General features: G+C 41.3%; 1 protein-coding gene and 1 pseudogene across 3 annotated transcripts in view; both read right to left on the bottom strand.

Moving 5' to 3' along the window:
• Positions 1-3,352: 3,352 nt before the first annotated feature.
• BDNF (brain derived neurotrophic factor) overlaps positions 3,353-27,832 on the bottom strand; it is a 38,211-nt gene continuing 13,731 nt past the window's right edge. For both annotated transcript variants that reach the window (XM_082629207.1, XM_082629206.1), the window contains exon 2: positions 3,353-6,980. In XM_082629207.1, the coding sequence (XP_082485333.1) occupies positions 6,213-6,959 (747 nt within the window). In that variant the 5' untranslated portion in view covers positions 6,960-6,980 and the 3' untranslated portion in view covers positions 3,353-6,212. The remainder of the gene's footprint in view (positions 6,981-27,832) is intronic.
• Positions 26,040-26,413, bottom strand: LOC309807626 (mitochondrial import inner membrane translocase subunit TIM14-like; annotated as a pseudogene). The gene has a single exon. The product of its transcript is annotated as a mitochondrial import inner membrane translocase subunit TIM14-like (transcript).

Genomic DNA, 27,832 nt, shown 5'->3' with positions numbered 1-27,832 from the left:
ATTTCTTGGGCTGTGCTGTCTTCCTACTGTCTAGAAGAATACGTGGCAGACTGTCTACTCCCCCTAGTCCAGGGATTCATGAGCATCACCTGGAGGGCTTGTTAAAAACACTGATTGAGGGCCCCTCCCCCAGAGCATCTGATTCAGTAGGTCTAGGGTGGGGCCTGAGGATGTACATTTCTAACAAGTTCCTGGAGACGCTGTTGCCGCTGACTGGAGAGCACACCTTGAGGACCACTGCTTAGTCCAATCAGAGGCGTGTACAGATAGTACAATCTCCAAGTAAACGCTATTGGTACCTTTTGGAGAAGGTCTCTGATGTTTGGAGCGTTTCTATTTTGTTTTGTGTCTTTTTCCTCTTCCCCCTTGATATGCACCAAATTCGAGTTTGGAAACTATTATGATTATTTTTTAATGTTAAGGCTCAATGGAGAATGTAGACTAAATTAATTTGAATGTGTACCTCAGTACTTGATATGGATTTTTCCAAAATGTGAGCACTTAAGCTAGACGAAAATATTTCCCCTGGGTTCAGCCATTCTACGCAGACCAGCTCCTGGTTTCTAAGGAACCATTTGAACAGCATACAGTACCAAAGTGCAGTGCTGCAGAAGCATCCTTGTGATGATTTCTAAATGCAGAACATACACCCCAAGCTCAGTCTTTCAACCAACACTTTTTCTTGTCACTTACAGGCTTATGATTATTAATACCCTGTCATTAACTACAGTGTTCTATGTCGGGTATTTTAGGGCAGAAGGGCTTATTTTTGCAAAGGAAAAGTACTTTTGTTTTGCCACATATAAAAAATTAGCAGCTCGCACTTAAATATACAATGAATGCACAGGTCCTATTTGTTTATTTTGCATGTGTGTTAGGGGTGGGATAAGATTTAATGAATTGGAAGACTAGCTTTTACGAGTCCATGCTACTGACATCACCAAGCATACAGGGTTGTTGTTTTTCAGAAAAGCGAATGTCAGGTCGGGGAGCTCCTGATCTAGTATTTTGTGCCTAGCAACTAATTCAAGGGATTGAGGTAAAGGCCTATGGAAATCCTGTAGAGTGCGACATAAATGGCTCTTTTTCTTAATGAGGAATATCATGGGTAAGGCCACAATATTTTTCTACTATTTAAATATATTCTTCAGGCAACTTACTGCATCTACTCATATATCAAAACGCAAGGAGGTTGCCTTTTTTTTCCCTACAAAGAATTAAAGGGTGGCTAGAATGAAAGGAATAGGGGATAGAGGTGTGGGCCGGGTACTTATTAGCTGGAATGTACATAAAGCCTGGCTGGTTTGGAGTGGCTGCACCTACTCTAGCCACTGAATTTGGCTCTTAGGTGGGGAGTTCACAGCACCAACCACCAGTTAGCTTATTGTAACCAACAACAGTCAGATTCCCAATTAATTTCTCCCCGCAAACCAACCACCCAACCTTTAAAACAAGTTAAAACAACCCGCAGCTAAAAAAAGGAAAAAAAAGCCCAGATTCCATCACTAATTTTGCTGTTCAACATTTTAAGGTTGGATCAAATCTGTGGGTCACTCTTTCCAAGCTTATAGAACAGGCTTAATGTGAGAACATGGAAGAGACATGTATGTTTTAATTAGGCCTAAGCCCTAATGCTGCTAGGGTGCTGGCTGAGCTGAGGCCAGGCATGAAGGTTTCTGTTGCAGTTCATAAGGTGTCTGACATTTTATCCAGAGTCTAGTAACCTCTTAAATGAATCAGGGAAAATTTAACACTGCTCCATTCTATGAATTAGTTTAGATTCTCACTCAGAACTGTGACCCTATTCACAGAATTAGTATAGCTAATAAAAAGACTTCATAGCCACTGCTAATGACCACAGAGGCTTATGAATAAGGTGAAAAACAATAGCAATGATCTGGCTTATTTCCAGGCATCTTCATAATGAAAGAGCTTTAACTGCTTACCCAATGACTAGAGTACAAATTGACTACTCCTGTTAAGTTCAAGTTGGTTAATTTAGGAGATGTCTCCACCTTTTGTTTGCTTGTTTCTCTGACCTCATCTTCTGATGAAAACTTCCTGTCATGTTTACCAAACTCCTTTAACTTTAAGGAGATTGAATGTCACATTGAATTCTCACTTCTTTTTACTCAAGATTCAAAAACGTTTTAGTCTTCCTCGACTGTGAAAATTGGTTAAGCCCGAAGTTTCCTGAAGTTCTAATTCATTGCCGGGCTCATTGTCTTCACTGGCCGTCGGGACTTCTCCTAGGATTTAGAGCACTTTGCAAACTCACTGGACAGATTAGGATGGAGGAATTCCTCTCATTCGATCTGCCTTTCCTTCCATACCCACACATCTATGTTTGTTATGACTTTCTTGATCCTTATTTATAAGACAATACAAGAGGAAACCATGTGTGTGTATGTTTGAAATAGAAATGATACATTGCACAGATATAGTTCACCACGCTCTGGGATGGGTTGTCAGTGTTCAAATGGGGAGTCTAAAGAGTAGGAACAGATGCTTTTTTTCCTTAATGGCCCTTTCTCTCATTTAAAATCCTTCCATTTATTTCCCTAAGATTTAGCGATAACTTCAAACACTTTAACTAAATTACCCAGCAGCTTGGCAGCCATGAAAGAGGCAAATCTTTTTAGAAATCCTAGCAATCTGTTAGTTCGTGGGTACTGTGATATAAAATCTGCGTGTTCCACGTACAAAAATTAGATCTGTGCAACGGATACGAGCACATAATGCAAATGGCACCATTTCCAAACGGAGGGTACATGACCTGCCTCTAAATATCGAATTTCTATGTTTTTTTTCAGTCATTGACTTTCTAAATTTGGGCCAATTTATCCTCATTATCCCTAAGTAAACCTACTTTGATTTTTTTTAACAGTTATTTTATAATCAAATAGAGCCAGCCAGCCCTAATTCATGGATCCTGATGTTGCTAGGATACATGGCTTGGTATTTGATGAAAGTATATCACTTCAAAGGGGAAAACTCTCAAGTGTCCTAGAAAATGACACTCCCGTTTTCCACTGTGGAAGACAGGCCCAATCCTAGAGCTTCTTGAAAGCTCACAGACTGCAGGATTGGTCTCCCATGCTCTGAAATAAGCATCTTCTCTGGAGGGCTGTGCAATTGCTAAAACTAGTCAGGTTGGTCTTAAAGCAAGGAACACACGTATTTATAACAAAACACGTTGTCATGTTTGTTTTACAGTGAAGAGAAAAAAACCCAGAACCCCCAGATTTTATGTACTTTGAAAATATATTTAAAAACATTAAAAATTCTATATTTAAAACATATATTATATGTTAATTAGTACACTTAAATAGAACTTGTATTTACAATAGGCTTCTGATGCGATTAAGTTTTAATGCCAATTTTTTCAAGAACATAATTATATAAATATACTAAAATACAATAAATATTTTTTGTTTGTTTGTTTTACATGGTGAATAATATCTTTACCATAGAGAGAACAAGGCCACGGACATTTACATTGTCAATGGGAATCACCATAAAAAAGCAACAGACCTGCTGCCATGCATGAAACACTTCTGCCACAAAGAGACCACAGCAAGACTTTAAAAAAACAAAACCAAACAAAACGGAACAAATATGAACAGCAACAGAGAAAGATTTTAACAAAATCAACCTTGAGTCAACGTAAACCACCAAGCATGTGACTGTGATGTAGCTTATTGAATAAGAGACTGCCACTGACCACATGATTGCTGAATGCCTCCTACTTGGCCACTTAAGAGATCCGGCCTTTGCAGTACACTTTGAGACTGTGATGGGGACCTTTTTGTTTTGTTTTAGAACTTTGTCCCTCGAAAGGAGGCTGTGAAAATTGATCAGACAGCAGATATTCTGAGTATTCATTACATGTTAAAGATAATTACAACGATAGTCGTTTCAAACAGCACAAAACAAACCTATACTACATAAGTTATTCCTTCTTTTAAAGACAGGTATTCAGGATGGTACCGTAAAAGATAGCCTCGTTCTAAATGAAAGACTGAACAAGTAGACATTATTTGCTGATGGTATCTTCATTCCCTGGGTCATGGTGGACAGCCTCTTTTGCTTATCCTTCACCCTACTAAGATGCAGCAAATTTCTTGAGGCTTTCTGATACTCAAGGACCCGGTCCAGGACATTTTCAGGTTTACACAATGGGCTAAATGGGCACTAATTTCCACTGGGATCCATTTTACCTAGGACCACTATTTCAGGCTCCCAACTTGACTTCTCCTAACCCAAGATGGCAGAGGTAAGGCAGGGACCCTCTCCATGAACAGACAGGATGGTCAGGAGGTGGCTGCCACCTTTACCGGGGAGCAAAACTTTGTCAGCTCTGTCCTGGCCTCTTCCAACGAGCAAGGCGCCTTCAAGCCTTTGGTGTCCTGGATGGGCAGACACCATCCCAAAGTCTTGTCTCTGGACAAGATTTTCTATTGGTAGCCATGGTCATCCAACCTGAGTTTTGGGGCCTCTTCCTGTTCCCTTCCCCTTTACCAAAAGTTCTCAAAAGACAAAACCCTGGTTTCCTCAAGTCTAATTTCAAAGCAATAAGTGCTCATGTAGCAAACATCTCCCATCTCATCGAATCCATTTAATGATCACAATGTCACCGTGTAGTTCCAAGCTAATCCAGCTTTATGCGAAATTACTCAGAGGTGGAGGGTGTAAATAGGCTTGAGTGTGGTCCTCCAGCGAGAACCTCTTAGCACGGTTAGATAATGTAGGCACTTAAAGCGTGAGGTCCAAGCAACTTGACACGTGTCATTCCAGAGCCACCCCTAAAGGGCCCTTCAGAGGCCTCCCTTCTGGAATGTCTCAAGTACCCTTCCCCACCCCACCTAGACCTCAGCGTGGCCACTCATCCTTCTGCACCACCTGGAAATGATAGGTCAGCTCCACACAGCCTCCAGATGGCTGTTCAGTCTCATTTCACTGGCAGTGTGGACTTCTGCTCTGATCTAGGTGTTTCTGGGTCTGTACAGAACTCTACCTTTTGCTTTCAAGACAGTTATATGCCTTACCATGATTTTTTTTTAAGCCTTACAATGATTGCCCCAAATGTTTACCCCTCATCTAAAAGAATTTTTATTTTTGAATTATATTTTGTTTTTCTCTCATCTAAGAAAAAAAGAAAGAAAGAAAGAAAGAAATCACTGTTCTCCATGCTTATATGAGTGCCACGATGTTACAAAACATGTCTACTCATTTGCAGCAGTTGTAAAGTATTTCAGAGCGCGCAACTGATTTTTCTCCCTTAGAGAAAACAAAACAAGGAGGGGACCAGAGGGGGTGGGGGGGAAAGAATGTGCTCAGAGTAAATGGAGATGTTTCCAACCAAAGAATCTTCCCCCGACCAAGGCCCAGAGGGTGAGCAGGTGCCTAAGAGGTGCGTCATGGGAAGTGGAGTGAGCACATCATTCGTTTGCCTTAATTTTTATTCACTTTCCAGTCATCTGATTGATACTGCCGACATCTCTGCAACATACAAATGAATCTTTTATCAACCAGACTCTAGATGGAAGGAATTCTTTCCCCATTCCTACACCCTGTGGAAACTAAAAAAACAAAACAAAACAAAACAAAACAAAAAAAAAACACAAAACAAACAAAAATATACCCCTCCCATCCCCCATCCCCTAAGCCAGTAAAGCGATGACAACAGCACCTTGACATTGTTTTAATTCCAACGCTATCAGAAGTTAAAAGCAGTAAAACAGATAGAGTACTAACAAGAACGAAGATACTTACTGTCTAAAATGTAAACGGAATGTTTTGGTTCAAATTTTTGTTAGGCTTTTTTTTTCTTTCTTTCTTTTTTTGTTTGTTTTCTGAAAGAGGACAGTTTGTTATCAATTCACAATTAAAGCAGCATGCAATTTATTAGTAGTATTTTTTAAACTTTTTTTTTTTTTAACGTTTTTCAATTCTTGGCAACGGCAACAAACCACAACATTATCGAGGAATGTAATGCAGACTTTTTTAAAGTTGTGCGCAAAAAATGACTGTTTCCCTTCTGGTCATGGAAATGTCCAATAAATAGATCATAGAACCACTGTACTGTATAAACTTCATTTATACATGCAGTTCATAAAATTATTTTTTTCTTAACTGAATAATTTACCCTGTTATGTATATATACAAATAGATCATTTTTGTCTCAATATAATCTATACAACATAAAGCCACTATCTTCCCCTCTTAATGGTCAATGTACATACACAGGAAGTGTCTATCCGTATGAACCGCCAGCCAATGCGCTTTTTGCTATCCATGGTGAGGGCCCGAACGTACGACTGGGTAGTTCGGCACTGGGAGTTCCAATGCCTCTTGTCTATGCCCCTGCAGCCCTCCTTTGTATAACCCATGGGATTGCACTTGGTCTCGTAGAAGTACTGCTTCAGTTGGCCTTTCGAGACGGGGACTTTTTCGAGGACCGTGACTGTCCCGCCTGACATGTCCACTGCAGTCTTTTTATCTGCCGCCGTCACCCACTCGCTGATGCTGTCGCACACGCTCAGCTCCCCGCGGCGGGCAGGGTCCGAGTGGCGCCGGACCCTCATGGACATGTTCGCAGCATCCAGGTAATTTTTGTATTCCTCGAGCAGGAAGAGGAGAGGAGGCTCCAAAGGCACTTGACTGCTGAGCATCACCCGGGACGTGTACATGTCCGCGTCCTTATTGTTTTCCTCACTGGGCCGAACTTTCTGGTCCTCGTCCAAGAGCTCTTCGATCACGTGTTCAACAGTGTCAGCCAACGACGACGTCAGGCCTCTTGAACCCGCCTTGGGCCCATTCACGCTCTCCAGAGTCCCATGGGTCCGCATACCTGGGTAGGCCAAGCTGCCTTGTCCTCGGATGTTGGCTTCTTTCATGGGTGCAGCCTTCATGCAACTGAAGTATGAAATAACCATAGTAAGGAAAAGGATGGTCATCACTCTTCTCACCTGGTGGAACTGTAGGGAGAAAGCAGAAACAGGACACAAGACTGTTTAGGGCTTTCTTCTGCTGGGATTCAAAGCAGCCATCTGATTGTAATTCCAGGCCATTCTGCAGGGTCAAGGTTTCTGCTGTATTGGTGATAAACTCCAGCTGCACCAGACACAGGTTAATGTCAGTAGTGTGCTCGATGGGCTTTAATATAAACCAGAGCTGTGCAGCCTTGGCCCCAAGGTTTAGCATGTAAACCCGAGATTAGATGGCTCCTGAGCAAGTGAAAAAAAACTGTGGCTTCGAGTTTGCCTCTTTCCTCCCACTTGAGCAGCTTTGTAAGTTTAATTTTTAATGATCTCTGCTCAGGCTGTCACAGGAAACACAACAGCAGAAATGTTACCAAGCAACAACTGTGAGGGTAATAGTAATCTTTTTTTCCCTCAAGTCAGCAACGTGGCCCTACGGCAGGAACGTGTGACAGGACCAGTAGTGGCTTGTGGGGTCTGAGGGGGCCTTTCTAGCTATGGGCTATCCAGGCATGAACAACAAAACAAGTCAGGGAGCTACAAGGAGGCTCCCCATTGACTCTCTTTCCTCCCATGTAGATAATCCATTAGAAGAAAGGAGGGAGTTCCTTGGTGGTCTAGCGGTTAGGATTCAGCACTTTCACCGCTCTGGCCTGTGTGTGATCCCTGGTCAGGGAACTGAGATCCAGCAAGCCATGCGGTGTGGCCAAAAACAAACAAAGAAAAACAAAGGAGAAAGATCATTTCATCAGATCATCCAGTTCTACCGATAAGAAAACCAAAGGCCATAGAGGACTTTCCTCCCGTCACGAAGAAAGTTTCTATTAGAACTCGGGGCTCCCAAGTCCAGCTTCAATGTTTTTCTACTACACCTTTGGTGATCGTAACAAAAGTAAGTTTTGCTCGTTCCCAAACAGAAATCATTTTCTACACGTTGATTTTAATGACGTGTCTCTGCCTGGGGCTGATATCATGAAAGCAACGTGTCTGCTTAAGAGAGAACTGAAGAAGGTGGCATCAAAATGCTCGAAGGCAATTTCAAGTGCCTGCCACATGCGCATCCACGTGTATCTCCACTAACTCCCTAAGCCCCTCACCCCTCGGCTTTTCTGGCACTTGTGCAGACCCATCTAAGAGAGCTCAGCCTCTCTTTTTTTTGGAATGTGACCTGTGTGCACATGTGTGCACGAGCTCTGAGTCGATCGTACCTTTAACAAGCCAGGTGGCATTGTGCACATTTTGGTACAGGCAGCTGAGCTGGCGCTTCTTTCTGGGCTTTTGAAGTTTTCTGGGAAGTCCCTTAACAGCACACTACAAAATTAATCTTTTCCTGTTTGCCAGAGAGTAGCTATACTCTAAGTTTGGCTCTCCATCTACAAGCATGCTCTGGGAAGCCAATTAGAATGAGTGAAGAGCGAGGTGAAAACATACCTACAGACACAAGGTTCCCGTCGGACGGTGAAGGACTTCAGGATCACTTACCTGAGGCATCACGTCCCTGAGTAGCAATGAGAAGCATTCCCCAGCCCGAGCCCAACACTCTAACTTTATCCCTATTTCTGAGTTCTGGAGCAAAGACTTACAAAAAGACACGCACGTGCCACAGCTGTTACGCTGTGCCAGTCGGTAGGAAAGGGGACTGCTTTTCTGTCCATGAAGTGTCACTTGCCAGGAAGGTGACCTACCTCCTCCAGTCAGTAGGTCATACTGCAGAAAGAGCTGAAACTCTGGGAGCGAGAACCCAATGTTTCCGTCCTCGACTTTTATCAGAGATCACATTTTCTAGTACTACAAGACGTCACTACCGTCCCCAAACACCAACCAACTTCCTTGCAGATTCACTCTTGCTTCTGCATGAGTAGCAAGCATGCTCAGAACTGCTTGGAGAACACAGCCTCAGATTAGGAGGACACACTGGTTTGAATAAAACACAGATATCCAGTCTGCTAATACCTGAACTTTTGTGAAGGTTCTGGATTCCACACCATCAAAGAAATGGATCCTCCAAGGAGATTTCTATTCCTGGCAGCTGTATTTACACCACTGAATGAAGATCCTTTCTCCTAGTGTTTCCGGTCCAAATTAAAACAACCCAAGGGGCACCTCAAATGCAGGCTGATGAAAAAAGGCAAATTTAGAATATTTTACTCCTCCCCTCTGTCACACTGGTAGACATTTGCTGTGATTAGCTATCTTTTAATACCATACTTCATGAAATCTAAGATACTATCCTTCTAAAGTACACCATTTTAGGTACCACTAGGATATTAAAATGCAGCCAGTTAAACTATTGCTTTCTTTATCACTTAGAATGGAAAAGAGCTCTTTTAGACTTATCTGGACATATTTTATCATAGATAACTTCTGTGCATATGTAAAAAAGAAAATTAAGCAAAATAAATTGGTTAAGGCAATGACAACTATGGTGCAACTGCTACACAGCCAATGACAATAAAATGACATCAACTGTAAGACACAACCCAATTTCAGAGATGTTAAAAAAATGAATAAGGGGCTTCCCTGGTGGCGCAGTGGTTGAGAGTCCGCCTGCCGATGCAGGGGACACAGGTTCGTGCCCTGGTCCGGGAAGATCCCACATGCCGTGGAGCGGCTGGGCCCATGAGCCATGGCCGCTGAGCCTGCGCGTCTGGAGCCTGTGCTCCGCAACGGGAGAGGCCACAACAGTGAGAGGCCCGCGTACCACAAAAAAAAAGTATAAGAAAATGTGCATCTTAGAATGAAAAAGTTTAGTAAGTATTTACTAAGTGCCCACACTCACTGCTTAAAATGGCCCAAGGTACTGAGGCATCTTAAACTACAGAGTTGGAAAATTATTTTATTATCACTATCATAGTAATGAGTCATTTAATGATCCTTTTTTCTATACTTGGCTTAAAGAAGTTGACCCTGTAAAGTTACTGCTTTTCACTTGTCGCATTTATCTTTTTATTAATAACTTTTCGGTTATAAAAGTAGTTAGCACTTTAAGTATCATTTTCTCATCAGTTCCACAAGCAAATTTTTCAAAGGAACAAATGGCATCTGAGTAAATATTACTTGGCTTTCATCCTGAAGCCCAAACATGGGCATCCCTCAAAGCAGGACATCTGCAGACATTCAGTAATTAAACTACCTGGTGATAAAGCCCAACCCCAAGCCACGGCCCCGCCCAGCTGAGTGACTTTCTACAGTGTTAACTGCCTACTGGCTTATAAGGCCAATACTTTTTGTTGGAACAATGTCACTTCCTAACTTTTCTGTTTCTGACAATGGTTTCTTGATACTTCGGACCACCCAGGCTGCAGGATAGAAATCTTGGAATCAATTCTGCCAATGTATTTCTTGTAGAGCTTTTAAATCCAGTCAGTGAAGAAGTCCTGCTCATTTTTCCTTTAAAATATTTCTCCTGTCCATCCTGTTTCTCCATTCCACTGCCAGTGTCTCAGCTCAGCCCTTGACATCTCATTTTGACTATAATGCCCCCAGCGATGCCCACCTCCCCGCGCCCCCCCCCCCCAATGTACATGACATCCTTTCTGCTCCATTTAACTCTGATGACCTGACTAACCTCTCATCTTAGGCGCCTATAAAAAGACTTGCAATGACTTTTTTATTCCACCAGATCAAATCTAACCTCTTTTACCCACTATTCAACACCCTCCAAAATCTGGCGTCACCTTACTTAGCTAACTTTCTCATGTTAACTCAGTCCTTCATCACCTCTCCTCTGATCAGGCCAGAGTCCTTGGAGCCCCATATATATCAGTGCCTGTAAGTGACATGTTCCTTTCTTCTGGAAAATTCTTTTTTCTCTATCTGACTAAATCTTGCTTATCCTTCATGACCCAGTTCAACCATCAAATCACACATGCCACCTTCTCTAAACTACTCCAGCACACACTGCCCTCCTTCACCTCTAAAATTCCACATGACATCTCATTTAGTACTTCATTCCCTACTCACTGGTTAATTGGTAACAGTGCTTACTAATTATGGTCAGTCTTCAACTGGATGATAAGCTCTCTGGATCATGGGTGATTCCCCCATAATGCTTAACACAGAATAATGTAGTAGTAGATAGACTCAGTCAAAACTTACTGATGGGTTTATTAAACCATCAGAAAACAGTGCTGATATCATTTTCACAGGAAGCCTTTCCATATGGCAAGCACCAGTGAACTCACTGAAATTATTAGGTCAACTACAGGCTGTACTAAACCCAAATTATAAGCTCTAAAGTATTTGATAGATGGTAATTATCAGCCATGAGGAATCTCTTGAGTTTCTCTAATAGGGTATAACTTACCTTGAGTAATAATTTTTTTAAAAGCAAATAACACTACAACACACTAACTGCCCCTACTACTTCCTTTGTTGCTCTGTTTCTAATAGAAGACTTGGAAAGGGGGCAGTAATAATAATTATAGCAAAATTTGGAACTTTTAGTCTTTTAATGTTCTTTGTCCTATTTACCTCTTCAATGAGTAATTTTATATACTGTATTAGGAAATCATAAAAGGTTAAGAACCTCCATGACAATTTTCTTATATGACAGTTTCTTCAGGTGAGTATTACAGGAGAGATAAAGAGGCTATGCAAAATTGCTAAGTAGCTTGTTAGTCTATATATCTATTTAGACATTACAAAATTCACTGCTGTTAATTCTGTTCCAAGCCTTACAACAATCAACTCAACCACATGTATAAAATGCTAGGAAGGTTGTTTTTAGCCCCATTCTCAAAAAATTAAATATAGTGCACAGAGCTAAAAAGAAAATCAACGAAATAGAAATAAGGTTTACTTTTAAGCATGACTCACAAGTCTTAAACATTCAACCAAATGAATATCCATGACAGCAGGCTGTAGTAATAACTTATATTTGTCTAAAAGACTACAGAACATTCACAAGCATCATCTAATTTGATTGCCACAAGGAGATAGGACAGGTATTATTATCCACATTATACAGATGAGACAATTACTGCTCAGATATCATAAAGCTAAAAGGTTCCCCGTCTCACTGTCCACATTTTTAGCATCAGGACATGTTCTAAATATATATTTTCTTAATTTAAAATATTTAACCACAGGAAGGAGAGAAGTGATGCTATGAACAGTGGTCAAAGAAGAAGCTTATAAAGTACGGACACAGTTTTCTGCAGTTGTGTGTATCTTAGAGCCCAACTTTCTAAAGGCAGCACCATTAAGATGATATTCTGACCTTCAAGACCCTTCAACTTTATGGCTTGATTGCTTCAGCAGATGGAATTTCAGACAATTCAGTCCTCCTCTAAAAGGAAGCTTTGCAAAAATTTAGGCATGTTAGAGCCAAGTTTCCATGTCCACAGCTAAGAAGGGGAACCAAACAATAATATGGATAATTTGGGCATACAGGGGGAAAAATACAAAGCTTTGTTTGTTCCCAGTCACTTTGGGTTTTGTCTATGAGCATGTAGTCAAAGGAAACACAGTTTAAAGACATAGTTGCTCATGTTAGACAGCCCTATAAGCAACAAGGATAATGGTAATGTTGGCAAAATTATCAATTAATACTTAATTCCTAACATACATGATGCAAAAATCTATTAAGAGCCCAATTTAATGAAATCCTGCGAGTCTAGGCTTATTTTTGTTTGTTCATTCATCAGACATGGATCTGTTTTCAAGCTTTACAGTCTAGGAGGGAGGTAGGACATATATGTAAAGTAACTAAAATATAAAGGTAGAAATGACCCAGAAAAGTATAGGTACAATTCTATAAAGAGAAAGAGGTTACTTCCACTTAGAGAAAGAAGAACGCTTTGTGAAGAAGATAGCAAGGATAGAAAGGATTTTAATGTATCTAGAAAGGACCCCAGTGGATGGATGGCAGCTTGGTTAAAGGCACGGAGTACATTTCTGGACAGAAGAGTTCTCGAGTAGTGAGGAATAAGAGTGAATGGTTGTTAGGTTTTGAAAGGCTCTGAGCGTGATGGTAAAGGGTCTGGACCCTGCTGTACAGGCACAGAAGAATCAACTGAGAGTTTCTGAGTGGGAGGAATGCTTCAAGAAGCCCAGTTTATCACAATGTGTAGGAGAACCTGAAAGAATGATACATTGGAAGAGACAAGTCAATTAATTGATTTTATTCTTAGCGGCTGTTGAGGTTTGAAAGTAAATACTAAGGAGTTAACGTAAGTGTGGAGTTGGGGTTAAGGGGGCTGGACATGATTTTTAACTTATTCTATGTATGTATGTATGTATGTGCGTATATATGTATTTTTAGGCTTAATTAAGTTGCCAAAAGCAAAGGGTTTAGAGAGAAGTGTGCAGAGCTGGATGGTAACCATGAGCCATGTCTGTCTGGGCCAAAGGAAGAGAATGGAGGGAGGTGGAGGGAAGGCGGGCATATAAACTCTCATTTCAATTATGATTACACTGAACTTGGATTATACTGCTCAGCACTTTTAATTCAAAGATCTCCAAACGCTTTGCAAATATTAAGTAATTAAGACTCATAGGACCCTAGAGGTTCAGGTAACTATAATTATCCCCATTTCATACAGGAGGAAAGAGGACCAAAGTTTTTAATCAACTCATCCACTTCCCCTGGTTCCCCTGAAAGAACAAGGTCAGAACCACAGATTCCAAAGGAAAACTATGCCTTCACCTACAGGGACTAGTTTCTTCCATCCCTCTGCATCATTTATGTATTGTTTTCCCATTAGGTATATATTGTTTAGCCAAGAAGACTTAAAAGAGAAACACCTCACATCCCTCAAGGAAAATAATGGGTAGTTGGAATCCACAAATACAACGGAGGGAAAAAAAGCTCATGATCATTACAGATACTCACCTACTTACTTGAATGACCAGTCAACTGAAACTAATAAATATTTTAGCAAATGATATCTGATAATGCATACGTTCCAAAGCTTTGAAGGAAGTTCCTTTAAAAATGTTGTTTTTAACGAAGAACCTAGGGTTAAGACGGGAATAAAGACACAGACCTACTAGAGAATGGACTTGAGGATACGGGGAGAGGGAAGGGTAAGCTGGGACAAAGTGAGAGAGTGGCATGGACTTACATACACTACCAAATGTAAAATAGATAGCTAGTGGGAAGCAGCTGCATAGCACAGGGAGATCAGCTCGGTGCTTTGTGACCACCTGGAGGGGTGGGATAGGGAGGTTGGGAGGGAGGGAGACGCAAGAGGGAAGAGATATGGGAACATATGTATATGTATAGCTGACTCACTTTGTTATACAGTGGAAACTAACACACCATTGTAAAGCAATTATACTCCAATAAAGATGTAAAAAAAAATGTAGTTTTAAACCATAACATAGTTTATGTCCAAGAGTACCTGATTACACTTCTTATAAAACACAGTCCTTCACACTACTCTCTGACCCGAGTACACTCATGGTGTCGAATGAGATCTGGAGACATTACTTAGCCTCACTAAGAACGCCAGAGGAATTGCTGGTTCTTAGTTCAAACCTGGAGTGACACATACGTGTGAGTACCATGAGAAAAAGGTGTATTTCCCTGAATCATAAATTTGATATACAAAATTACATACATCTTTGATAGAAAGCCCTATAGCTCTGGCCCTCTATTCACTCCTTCTATTCCCCACCGCATTTCTGAAAAAGGATTTTTTCTACTGGTTGGAGACTTACCTTATCCAGGAGTAAAACCAGACCGTAATCTCCATTAGGAGAGGGATTGGGCATTCTCTGAATTACCACAATTTGTACGGTACCTTGCACAAACTGAGTTCCCACACACATTAAATGACTCAGTTCCCCTCTGTACTGGTAATATTTGCCTAGTATTTAGGGAGGTGCAATTAAAGTAAGAGCAGTAAAGTCTTAAAGTGAGCTATAATGATGGAATGAATTTCGGAATAAGAGATAGGAAATGCCTGGCACAAGGACGAGGCCTGGGCAAAGAATACACTCCACCTGGATTCCAACCCCAGGCACAGCTGCCACCATGCAAAGGTCGACAAGTGCTTCCATCATTACTGCTCTGGGAAACCTGCTGTGCTACCGGAACCAAGGCAGCATCCCAGAAAGCCAGAGGCACCCAGAGCTGGCAGTCTTATCCATTTATCCATGCTCTGCCCCCTTCCTCCACCTCCTCTACCCAGAGAAATGCTGCCCCAACAGTGTACATCTCTAGTCCCTCTTAAAGAAGTCTCAAGCATACACAGGTCACTTGTCCATCAAAGAAGGAGACTGTCTAAAAATGCTTTTTAAAGTATTGTTTTCAACTGCCAGTTGTTAGATTACAAGAACGAAATGGCAGTTAACATTCAATTAAAAAGCCTAACCTCTTGGGCTTCCCTGGTGGCGAAGAGGTTGAGAGTCCGCCTCCCCCCGATGCGGGGGACACGGGTTCGTGCCCCGGTCCGGGAAGATCCCACGTGCCGCGGAGCGGCTGGGCCCGTGAGCCATGGCCGCTGAGCCTGCGTGTCCGGAGCCTGTGCTCCGCAACGGGAGAGGCCTCAACAGTGAGAGGCCCACGTACCGCACACACACACACACACACACAAAAGCCTAACCTCTTTAATTAGGATTCTGTTTTCTTTAGAATTTCGGGTGGAATTTGTCATACTGAGCTAAAGTTCATATTTAACAATACACTGACTATTAAAATGCCAAAAGGCAAGGTATTATTTATTAAATTTCCACACAGGGTAGACAGTAACATTAATTAAGAAGACACTGTCTACCTGGTTCTGTGAAGTTTCAGTGACCCACTGTGTAAGGAAGGGCCTGAAAAAAGTATCAAGGATCCATCACATTTAATGCTAGGTGTTGATCTCTACAAGTCCTGTGAAATCATGGGGAAAATTTTCCTGTAAAGGGAAAATGACTCTGGAAATAGTAAATAAGGAGATATAAACATCATTGTAACACAGGCATTTAAGTTTCATTTAAACATATGGACTTTGAACTTATAGAAAAAATTTAAGTACAAAATTCATTTCATGCAACCTAAATCCCCGACTTCAGATAATTTTTTGAGTGTTACATCTATAAATTAAGTGTATTAATGCAATTCCAATTTGTTACTAAGAATACTACAACAGAAGGAGAAACTTGTGGAGACTGAAATAAGTTTTAGGAAATGTAGGTATGGTATAAATGTCCATGGGTGGAAATTAAATGAAGCCTTGCTTCTCAAAGTGGGATCCATGGGCCAGTAGCATTAGCAAAACCTGGGAGCTAATAAGAAAAGCAGAATCTCAGCTTCCCCTCCTCCAAACCATCACAGCATCCACTCAGTCAGAATCTGCATTTCAACAAGACTCATAAACTTCAAGGTGATTCATATACTTATTAAAGTTGAGAAGCACTGGACTAAGTGAAAACCAAATGGCGGTTAACATTCAATTAAAAAGTGGTGTCTACTTAAGACACGGAAACGGCAGGGTTAACATCAACTTAAGTAACCTCCTTGGTTCAACTTGTTTTATTGGGACATTTATTATGTGGCAAAATAGTTCTGCTTTTGTAATGTTAAGTAAAATCTGGGTTCCCTTTATGTCAGCTGGCTTTTCCACTGTTGTGTTCATACCATAAAGTGCAGGATACCTATAAACGTGACAGGCTGAATGAGAATTTATAGAGTACTACTGATCTAAATCTGGACTTCCACTCAATCACTAAATTTTATCTCAGTGCTACAAGGCAAGTACAAGCATAACTGGCCTCCCTGATCATTAGAACCCTAACATCACTCACTTGATCAGAATGATACTGGAAATGATGTGATCAGTTAGAGCAGCTAGTAGATTTCCAGGCACATTAATATTACTTTCAGCCGGATGTCTCTGATCCTCCCGAGTTCTTTCTGTTGTGAAATGGTGAAACAGAGGCAGAAAGAACTGACTCACCCGCTCAATGGAGATTTCTTATTTCTACACTTGTCCTAAAACTAACAGATCCAGCTACCTCCTACCAAGTACTATGAAATTAAAACAGAAAACAAAAAACTCACAAAATAAAACAACAATGGGGAATTCCCTGGTGGTCCAGCGGTTAGGACTCCACACTTTCACTGCCGAGGACCCGGATTCAGTCCCTGGTCGGGGAACTAAGATCCTGTAAGCCCCACGGCACGGCCAAAAGAAACAAGAACAAAAACAAGACAAAACAAACAAAAAACAACAGCAGCAAACAACCAAACCCTAAAGTATATTAGCGTACGTATCGAGCATAAAAATCCCCTCTCCAACCCAAATCTGTCTCTATTTCAATAAGGTACCCAGCAGCAACCCGATTTCTCAGTTGAGTTCCAACATGTGGGATCATTTGCTTCAAGACTGAAGCACCCAAAATGGTTTTTAAAAAATGTTAGATTTCCAAAGAAAAGTAAAAACTTTGAGTTGAACAGCATTATCAGGGAGTCGATAGGGGTAGGGTAATTTCATAAACAGAACTGCTAGAGACTGGTCCACTCTTTAGGCTTTTTACAAAGGACTAAAAAAGATGGCTAGTTTCCAAACCCCAAGAAGTCACCAAGTTCACCAGTACAAATGCAAGTGACTCAGACTGGGAACCCTGATATCGTGGCCGTTACCTCATTGGCAGATGGGTGGGTGAGATGAGGCTGAGATGCCACAAAACCCTATTTTCCCAGGCAGTATCCACCTTGAGCCCCACACAGTACAGATGTGAACAAAGCTAAGGGACTGCCTCTCCAAATCACAAACAAGGTGCACCTACTAACAGAGGCTGTTGTGAAAACACAGGAGAACGTGGTCTTCCAAGTTCCTGGATCCAGGAAGGAGCGTGCTCTGTCTAAAAAAAATGCAAGGGTGACACAACTGCAGTCTTTGTCCCTAAGGGGAGAACATGCACTAATTCAAACCAGAGGATAAAGAAAATCCACCTTTAAAAAGTCTGCCACAATGTGAAGACTGGGAATATGCCAGAACAATTACAATCGGGAAAAAAAAAAAAAAAGGCAAAGGAAGAAAGTTAAGACCCGTCTGTCCTATTTCAGTCTCTTTTTTCAGAACCGGCAATGTCAAATCGACAGGTTGCTTTCAGAGTGTTGCTGGACACTCTTCAGTTCCTGCCAGGAGGTGCCGTGGGGATTCTGACAGCTGTGAGCCGACACCCACCAGACACCGTCCCCATACAAACACACTCTTAATGGACCCCAGAGCTGTGGTAGATGCATGCCTTTCTCAGTGTTTCCACAGATGGTGCTCCTGAAAATTTCCATAGCCAATGTATGCCTGTGGTTAATTAGTTATCTGAGCAATTTCCATAAAGAAAGAATATCTGTACATAAGTAGACCCATCTTAGGTCCAAACTGGAAGACTTCAATGTCATTAAGTCAGAAGGGGTAAAGAGAGAATGGGATGGATAATTCTCAACTGGTGAAGAGACCTCTCTCTAGATTAGACCCTATCCTCGGAAGGAACACAGAACTTTATAATTTTTTAAAAAGCAAGAGGTGAAAACAGGTGGGGGAAGAACCTGAACGGAAGATAACTTGCCTCTAGAATCAAAAGAGTAACATTCCTTTAAAAGCTACTACCAAGAAATCCTAGGGGAAAGATAAAATTAGCAAGATAAGGCTAGCAGCTCTGTTGCTCACCTTTATGAGACCATTTTCAGGAATCGGTTTGTTAAATTCCACTGAAGCACAAATGCACACACCACAGCCCTTCTTCTGGGATGCACAGTCATACCATACAGAAGCGTGTGGGTAGAGGCCAAACATGTGTGGACACGCAACCCTTTCTGTAGCAACGCAGTGTTCTGTGCGTTCTCTAGGATTAACCTTCTCCACACATGGAGAAAACTGGTGGTTCCACACATCGAGTTGTCCTTCAGGTTATTTTTGCATCCAACTCTATAATTTCTTTTAATTGCTTATTGTAAAACACAGGAAAGTGCTCATTATTTGTAGCTTAATGCAGGAGCAAAACTAATTGCATTCCCCCGCCCACTGCCCTACCCCAGCCCCCAACTCATGTGTGTCACCATTCATCTGAACAGCACAAGGAAGCCAGTTCCTGGGTCCTGTACATAATGAGCCAGGCGGACCCTATTCCAGAAACTGGCTGTGCTCCAGAGCTACTATAAAATACAAGGAAAATATTAACATCTCAGATGACAAAAGATCCATATGGCTGGTCAGAAAATATCCACATCATAGAATGTAACTATATGAAAATATTCAATTCTGTGGTTTCGTGAGTATCAGGACTGTGAGAACGTCTGTTTGTCTCCAACCCTTTTCACTCAACATTGATTCCTACAGAAGTCATGCAAACTCTAACATCAATACATTTAATCGAAACAAGGGGATGAGGGCTGTGTTTCTACATAGTATCATAAATAAATACAGTATTGGTAGTGGTGTATATGGGGGGGTTTGGAAGATGCTCTAGGGAGCTGGTTAAATAAGTAATATCAAACTTCTCTTCATATTAAGAAGTGATTTAAAATAACAGCTAACATTTACTAGCTATGAGGTAAATAATCTAATTATTGACTGTTTACAGCTGAGAAAACTGGGGCTCAGAGAGATTTTGTAAATTGCCTGAGACCATATGACTGGCATGTGGTGGAAATGGAATTTGAACCTGGGCTAGCTTGCATGCTTCTTTCCATATGGGGTCAGATGTGAATGTGGTGTCATATTTTGAGGGAGGTCTATTCCACCAACTTCTTATTTATTTAAGCAAAGCCCCATGTGATCATTCCTGATAAGTAGTTTGTTTACACGCTAATTCCACAGAGGCTGAACATAATCTTAATGTTTCTTCTTCACTACCCTCTTCCCAATATTGAATTATTCCCTCAAGGTACCAACCATACATGCATACTTAATAGGGCAGAGTGTCAAAACTTTGCAGGGAGGTAATTTGTTTGAAATGGCAGGACATTTTCCCCTGAGAAGATTTCTTTGGGCACTGGAACAAAGCCACATGCTTTTCAGACCAGGAACTACAACTGCCAAATATATGTGTCAACTCCACTTGAGTAAGAATACAGTAAGTCCCCTACATATGAACCTTCAAGTTGTGAACTTTCAAAGATGCAAACGTGCATTCACATGTCCAATCACATAAGTTAGTTGATGTGTCTGGTGTACATTGTCACGTGCATGCACCCTCTACAAGTGGTTGTGCTTTTGTGTACTTTACAGGACTGTTGCTGTGCAACACGAGGCACTTACTAATGAAGACCTGATGGAATTGGAGGCCCAGAGAAAGGACGAAGAGAGACTAGAGGAAGAAGTAACTGAAGAACCGAAGAGATTCATGCCTCGGGAAATGGCAAGGGGGTTTTCTTTATCTGAGGAGGCACTGTTAGTTTTTGAGGCACAGGACCCGAACGCAGAACAGTACACGGAGATTGCAGCAACCATTCAGAATGCAATCCAGTGCTACCGTGTCGTCTATGATGAGAAAAAAAGGGCTACTACCCAGACATCACTGGATCGTTTTTTCAAGAGGGTCGATAGAATTGAATCCAGCGAGGAACCAGAACCTGTGCCATCAACGTCAGGCGTGAGTGAAACTGCAGCTTGCCCTCTGTCTCCTATTGCTGACGACCCCTCAGCTCTACCATCTCCCACCTCCTCTCCCTCCCCCAGTCAGTAACTCTCTTCTTGCCTGTTCACTCGATGCCAGCCCCTGTATGCCAGCTGTTGTACTGGACTACTGTACTTTTCAAGGTACTGTGCTGTAAGATTAAAAATGTTTTCTATATTTTTTGTGTTTGTTTTCTATGTATTATTTGTGTAAAAATTATTAAAACCTATTACAGTACAGTACTAGATAGCCGATTGTGTTTGTTGGGTACCTAGGCTAAATTTGTTAGACTTACGAACAAATTGGACTTATGAATGTGCTCTCAGAACAGAACTCTTCAGTACGTAGGGGACTTACTGTAATTTCAATCAAGACCCAAGTGCCCATGTGTCTTAAAAAACAAACAAACAAACAAACAAACAAACAAAAAACTTCTGACATAAAAACCTTTCTTTTCAGTTATCTCAACCTAATCCCCTCCAAGTCTGGTAGCCTAGGTTACCCCACTTCTGACCCATGAGGTTTGTCCTGTTACTCAAGAAAAGAGCTGAGGGGGTGAGATGGGAGTGAAAGTATGGCAAGACAGTGTCAAATATATTCCTGGGGAGTGGTTCAGACACCTAGTTAGGACCACAAAGACAGGAGGACAGCTGGCCCAGCACAGACAGAGCAGCGGACTCAGACTGTGCAAATAGAAGCTACTGAGTCAAAAAAGCCAAAGGAACAAGGGTGATGGAGCGCAGGTCTCACGCACGTTCTCTGCCACCAAACTGATACCCAGAGGCCCTCCGCGTGAATGACTAAGGCAAAACGGACCCCACAGCTACATGGAGTGGATGCAGAACATATCCCTGGGATGACATCCTGAATGTGTGTGGTGGGTTAGATGATAGCGTAAAAGAACACCACGCTTCTGGCCTTGGTCAGCCCTCGGCAGAGAGCAGCCTTCAAGAAGCAGCTGCGAGGAGACTGAGAACAAAACTGGAAATGCCTGTTGTGAAGCCTTGACAGGTGTTAACAAAAGAAAATGTGTATCTGCATTTGTCAGTGGTGTGTCAGCTAGCTTCTGGCAGTCCACCCTTATGCCCAGGAATTGTTTTGTGTTTCTTGTGTAGGGCAGACACAGTCATCAGTTAACTCCCCAAGTGCAACTAGTCCACATAGGAGAGAGGAGTGGCTTTCCCTTTTTAAGTGGCCCCTTCAAAAATTCTGTGAAAGAGAAGAATGTTCGTTTGGATTGAATGACCATTCTGCCAGGCTCATTTAGCACATTTCTCTGTGCAGTGGAATTAAAGTGAATTTTTTCTGAACGGAGCACACTGTCCTCAGAGAAGAATAAGATGGAGAATCAATCTTACCAGTGGGAATGGCAGAGTCGTGCAAGGATGATGTGTAATATATGGTCTTCAACATGTGGAGATGTTATCTAGGCTATAAATCTTATGTTCTCACAGGATGCCCTATTTGTAACATGCAGGAAACTACCGGACAACTTTAATGGGGAAGTCTAGCAATACTGCAACATTGTATCCCATAGTTTTACTTTACCTTATAAAGCACTAATTATTTAATTACAAATCTTAGGGTAAGTGCAAAATTATTTCTCAAAAGAGCACCCCCTTGGGTATGAAAGCTCCAAATGTAGCAAGACTTCCTCTGTGATTTGGGATCTCTCTCTGGAATTCAATCCCTAGAAATAAGGTTAGCAGCTGGGAAACAAGCATTGAAAGCCTGGTACGCAGGGCATTGCAGTGGAACAATTTCCTTTTCTATTCCAGTAAACACTGTTGTGCTCTTTAGACCCAGTATTGCTAGCTGAGTGAATAATGAATGCATGCTCAACTTTCCACTGCAGGAAATTCTGCAAGTGGCAATGTGGGTCCATTCCATGTGTGTCACTAGAGCTGGCGTAAGCCCACGCCATGGTGAGGCATTATTTCCATTGGAACTGATGCCTGCACCAGCTCTCGGAACTGGGCAGTATTCCCACTGCAAACCAGGGGACACGGAAGAGACTGAGACCTCACTTAGAAGGTCGCCTCCCGTTTCTCATCTTTCAGACTGACATGCACTCTGTTGGTGAGGCTGTAGTGAAACAGACATTCTCATTTACTGATGGTGGGTGTACAAACAGTTCAAGACCTTTTTGCAGGACAATAAGGCAATACCTATCAAAATTTTAAATGAATTTTCCTGCTAATCCAGCAATTCCGCTTCTGAGAATAAATGTACAGTAATAGGTAGGTGCATACGTACAAAATGATGCATACACAAGGTTATTAATTGCAACAAGGCATAGAATAGCAAAAATACTAGAAGGAGTCCCATTTCTAGCTAAAGGAAAGTATATAAACTATAGTGCATATTTACAATGAATTCGTGCAACTGTAAACAAGTTAGCTCCCATATACTGAAATGGAAAGCTCTCTGAAATATATTGGTAAGTGATAAAAGCAAGATACAAATCAGCAGATGTATACATATACATACTATCTTTTGTTTTAAAACTGGGGGAATATAATAATATTCATATTTACCTGTATTTCCATAAAACACACTGTATTCACATGAGACGAATACAAACGACCACCCACAGATGGTATGTGTCAGGTGGGGATACAGGTGGGCATGGCACAGGTGGGGCAGGAATTCTCAATGTAGCCTTTTTTTTTTTTAATATATATCTTTGTTGGAGTATAATTGCTTTACAATGGTGTGTTAGTTTCTGCTGTACAACAAAGTGAATCAGCTATATGTATGCATGTATCCCCATATCTCCTCCCTCTTGCATCTCCCTCCCTCCCACCCTCCCTATCCCACCCCTCTAGGTGGTCACAAAGCATAAAGCTGATCTCCCTGTGCTATGCGGTTGCTTCCCACTAGCTATCTATTTTACATTTGCTAGTGTATATATGTCAATGCTACTCTCTCACTTCGTCCCAGCTTTCCCTTCCCCCTGTGTCCTCAAGTCTGTTCTCTATGCCTGCATCTTTATTCCTGCCCTGCCACTAGGTTCATCAGTACCATTTTTTTTTTAGATTCCATATATGTGCATTAGCATATGGTATTAGTTTTTCTCTTTCTGACTTACTTCACTCTGTATGACAGACCCTAGGTCTATCCACCTCATTACAAATAACTCAATTTTGTTCCTTTTTATGGCTGAGTAATATTCCATTGTATATATGTGCCACATCTTCTTTACCTATTCATCTGTCGATGGACATTTAGGTTGCTTCCATGTCCTGGCTATTGTAAATAGAGCTGCAATGAACACTGTGGTACATGTCTCTTTTTGAATTATGGTTTTCTCAGGGTATATGCCCTGTAGTGGGATTTCTGGGTCATATGGAAGTTCTATTTTTAGTTTTTTAAGGAACCTCCATACTGTTCTCCATAGTGGCTGTATCAATTTACATTCCCACCAACAGTGCAGGAGGGTCCCAGTTTCTCCACACCCTCTCCAGCATTTATTGTTTGTAGATTTTTTGATGATGGCCATTCTGACTGGTGTGAGGTGATACCTAATTGTGGTTTTGATTTGCATTTCTCTAATGATTAGTGGTGTTGAGCTCAACGTAGACTTTCTAATACTATTTTGATTTTTGAATCATGTAAATAAATTATCAAAAACTTAAATTAAAAATAACCAATTAAAAAAATGTTTAACCTAGTGGCTTTGCTTTTGGCACCAAAGAATCTCCCACAGTGCTCTGATGCAACAGACACTCAAGAGATTTAACCAGTTCTAGGTCCTGGTGGTGACTAAAACCAAAAGTCTTTGGGGGAACCATCTCAATTTCTGGGACATCTCTGGAAACCAATCTAATGTGGGATACTTGGATATAAAGGACTGTCTCTGGGGCTGGGGACTGAAGACCCGAGTTCTGGTCCGCCTTTCCCACCTGCTATTAAGTTGACCCTATAAAATGGCTGAGAACTGGCCATTTTTTACCAACAAATTGGGCAAATTCATGGGTGAACATTCATGGGTGAGCCAATTCAAGGACTCTGCTGCCTCAGCTCTGTGACAGAAGGAGGATTAGAGTTCTCACCCTGCCTGTCACAGCATCATGCCAAGCGTCATCAACACATAGAAAAGGGCTCTATAAACTCTAAAGGGCAACCCTACAAACAACCTTTGTAAAGCACAACACCAAGCTGAGGAGTGACCATGGCCAAACACAGAAGGAGAATGAGACCCATTCCCAAAAGTCTCTGAGACACTTAGATGGTGGGGAGGAAAGAAAACTTCCAAAAGATGGAATCTAAATGTAAACAGAAAAAAAGAGCAGGCTGACAAAGAAAGACTTTGAAGATTAAGACATATGGTTAAATGACTCCATATGTGGTCATCTGCAATTGAATATACTGCAAATTCTAGAAGCCTTAACAGGGAAATTAGGGAAACATATATGGAGCAAACTTAAAGGGCACAGACCTGAATACAGATGCAAGATCAATGTCAAATGAATGATTCAAAAGGATGGCCCTTATCCTTGCGATCAGTGTAGTTGTTGGAGCCATGTGCCTGTCATATATAGGTAGGCCTCCAACCTTCCTCCAAAATAAAATGCAAACTTCAAACACTTTTGAAAATGCTCCCTAGGGGACCACCTTTTACCCCAAATTTTGAAATGGTACGAAAAGCACTCTCTAAAAAGGCAAAAAAGAAAAAAAACTTCTCAAAAAACAAAAAAAAAAAAAAGAAAGAAAGAAGAAAACCTTCTCTTCTCCATATTTATGGTCATCTGGAAAGCAGATCTCCCTTTAAACGGATGGTCAAGCTGGACCACAATGTTAAACTCATCATGAAAACCCAAAGGTTGCTTCTCTCACCTTCTTGAAGTGAAACATTCCATTCCAAGAGGTAGGAAATAACCACAGGAGGAAGTTCACTGTTGGTGCCCTAACTTGGTACTGCTATCTAGACACCTGGTCTGGAAACCAGAAGTCTCTTTGGAACTCAGAAGAAAGCGAAGAACTCCTTTCTACTTTGGTTAAGGAAGGTCCTTGTGCAAGATGCCTGGTTCCAATTGGGTCTAAGTGGTCTAAACCGTACAATGCATTGAGACCACCACTTAATAACTTTGATGGACCTTGCTAAGAATTTCCCAGGCCACTTTGGGTCAAATGCAATGTCGTCTCACTTTCAGCTTCATGTTTCAGTTGACCATGCTTCCTTACAGAAATTTCCCTAGGAGGCTTACTATCCTATATTATTTCCAGTCAGAGTCTCCTCTTGCACAAGAGGCTTAAACTAACTCTGATTAAGAATCAGAATGTGCTCTGTTTCAGTTAAGGATTCATTTATTCATTCAGCACAGGTTATTAAGAACTGATCAAGTTTAGATGTGCTTTGCTTTAAGAAAATCATTTTCAAGGAAGCTTCATGTAAAGGAGGAATAATTAACCTGGAAACTGTTTTTTTTAAAAAATGTGTAGCTTTGAGGCACTTTATTATAAAAAAGCTGGTACTCATATACATAAATGAATAGGAACTTAAAAATCATCATACATTTACTTCATTTTTTAGCTTGACCTTCTAGTAAATCTTTAGCTTCATTGATTTTGGCTGCTATATAAGGAGATCCTCCCTTGTCTGGGTGATTTAAAAGCATAATTCGTCGATGAGCATCTCTTATTTTTCCCTTATTCGCAGTAGGCTTAGACCTAGTATTAATGCTGCTTCCCATTTTGTCATTTTGGGTTCAAACCCACCTCTGTAATAGCCACCACTGAAGGCAGATTTTGGTAGACTTTGAAAAACTTGTTTTAGTCGAGGCTCCATGTGCTTCATGGCTTGCAAAGCGTAACGGCCTGCAAATCCTGCAGCAGCAATGGTCAGTCCAACTGCTACCACTGTACTGGCCATGGTTCCCACTCGGCTCCTCTGCCTCCACCGGGAGCGCGGTACATCCCACCTCACCAACTCTACAAAGTGGTAACTCTTAATAGATTCTTCAAGTGGCTGAATCCTGAGTTTAAATCCTCACTGACTTTCAAATACAACAAGAAAATCAATTATGGAGGTGGGCACACTCCCAGCTAACTGTCAACAGCTTTCAAGGGAGGTGTTTCAATGTCGCTCCAAATGGTCAGTATCACACGGTTAATCATTTAGTTAGAGATTCACAAGATCAGAAACAATTCTTAAAAAAATGTTTACAGGAACACAGGGACAATGAGTTAACACCTCCAAGGTGTATGTCAGTGTCAGGGATACAAGCTCATGTTTCATAAGCAGAGCTCTGGTCACTTGATTGAAGTTGAAGGTCATAACCGGCTATGTTTCTGTCATTTCCTCATGTGAAGAAAAGTAAGTTGTAGCCCATGTTTATTCCACAAGGAAAAAAAAAATCCACAAATGTTTTTAAAGCTACATTTTGGCCTCTTCTCTCACCAGAGCTACAAAGGTTGCCCATCTTTCCATGGCTGGGTTATCTGTGAAGGCCTTGTTTGGATATCAACTTGTCAAACTTATTGCTTAGAATGACTATGACTTAGTGTTCTCCTAAAATTGACTTTTTAACTTTTTGTTCACTTAATAGACATACTATGAGCACAGATACTGGGGACACCAAAATGAATGAGAGAATCCCTGCCTTTGGAACTTCACTGTTAAAGGGGGTGGGGGATGCAGAACAGTTTAGACATGTGAGCAAACAATTACAGTTCAATGTAGAACATGCTGTAAGCATCCTAAGCAGGATACTCTAGAATGTTTTTCTCAACTAAGACATCACATCCACAGCTCCTAGCAGAGAACCTGATACAGAGAAGACACCCAATAATGTTTTAATAGTTGTGCAATTATTGCTTATATAGTTAACTATTGAATTGTAAGATAGAGACCATGGATGACCCAGGAATTCAGATAGAACAGGTTTCTCTTGGGCAGGAGTCTTTCTAGAGGAAGTCAAATTCGAGCTGGGTCTTAAAGGATGAGTAGGACTCAGATGGATGAAAGGAAGAGAAAGTCAACGAGTAAACAAATTAGCCTCCAAAGATTACAACAAAAGAGTTCTGGTCTTGTCACCGTTGGTACAAAGTGAAGCAGATTTAGGCATGGAGCATGCTGATACAGTTTTTAATTGTCTTGACAATAAGCCATAAAAGGTACTCTTTTAGGGCTGGAAAGTGCCAGTAATAACAACAGTGGCTGAAATTCATTAAGCATTTACTATGCCAAGCACTGCTCTGAGGACTTTACATGTATTAACACACTTAATCCCTACCACGACCCTGTTAGGAGGTTGAGGCACAGAGATTGGAAGTAGTTTGTACAAGGGCCT

The sequence above is a fragment of the Mesoplodon mirus genome, assembly GCF_964341445.2.
Source record: "Mesoplodon mirus genome assembly, chromosome: 7".
In the NCBI taxonomy this organism is placed as follows: domain Eukaryota; kingdom Metazoa; phylum Chordata; class Mammalia; order Artiodactyla; family Ziphiidae; genus Mesoplodon; species Mesoplodon mirus.
Note: the sequence above shows the minus strand (reverse complement) of the source record. Positions and strands in the feature narration are given on the sequence as shown.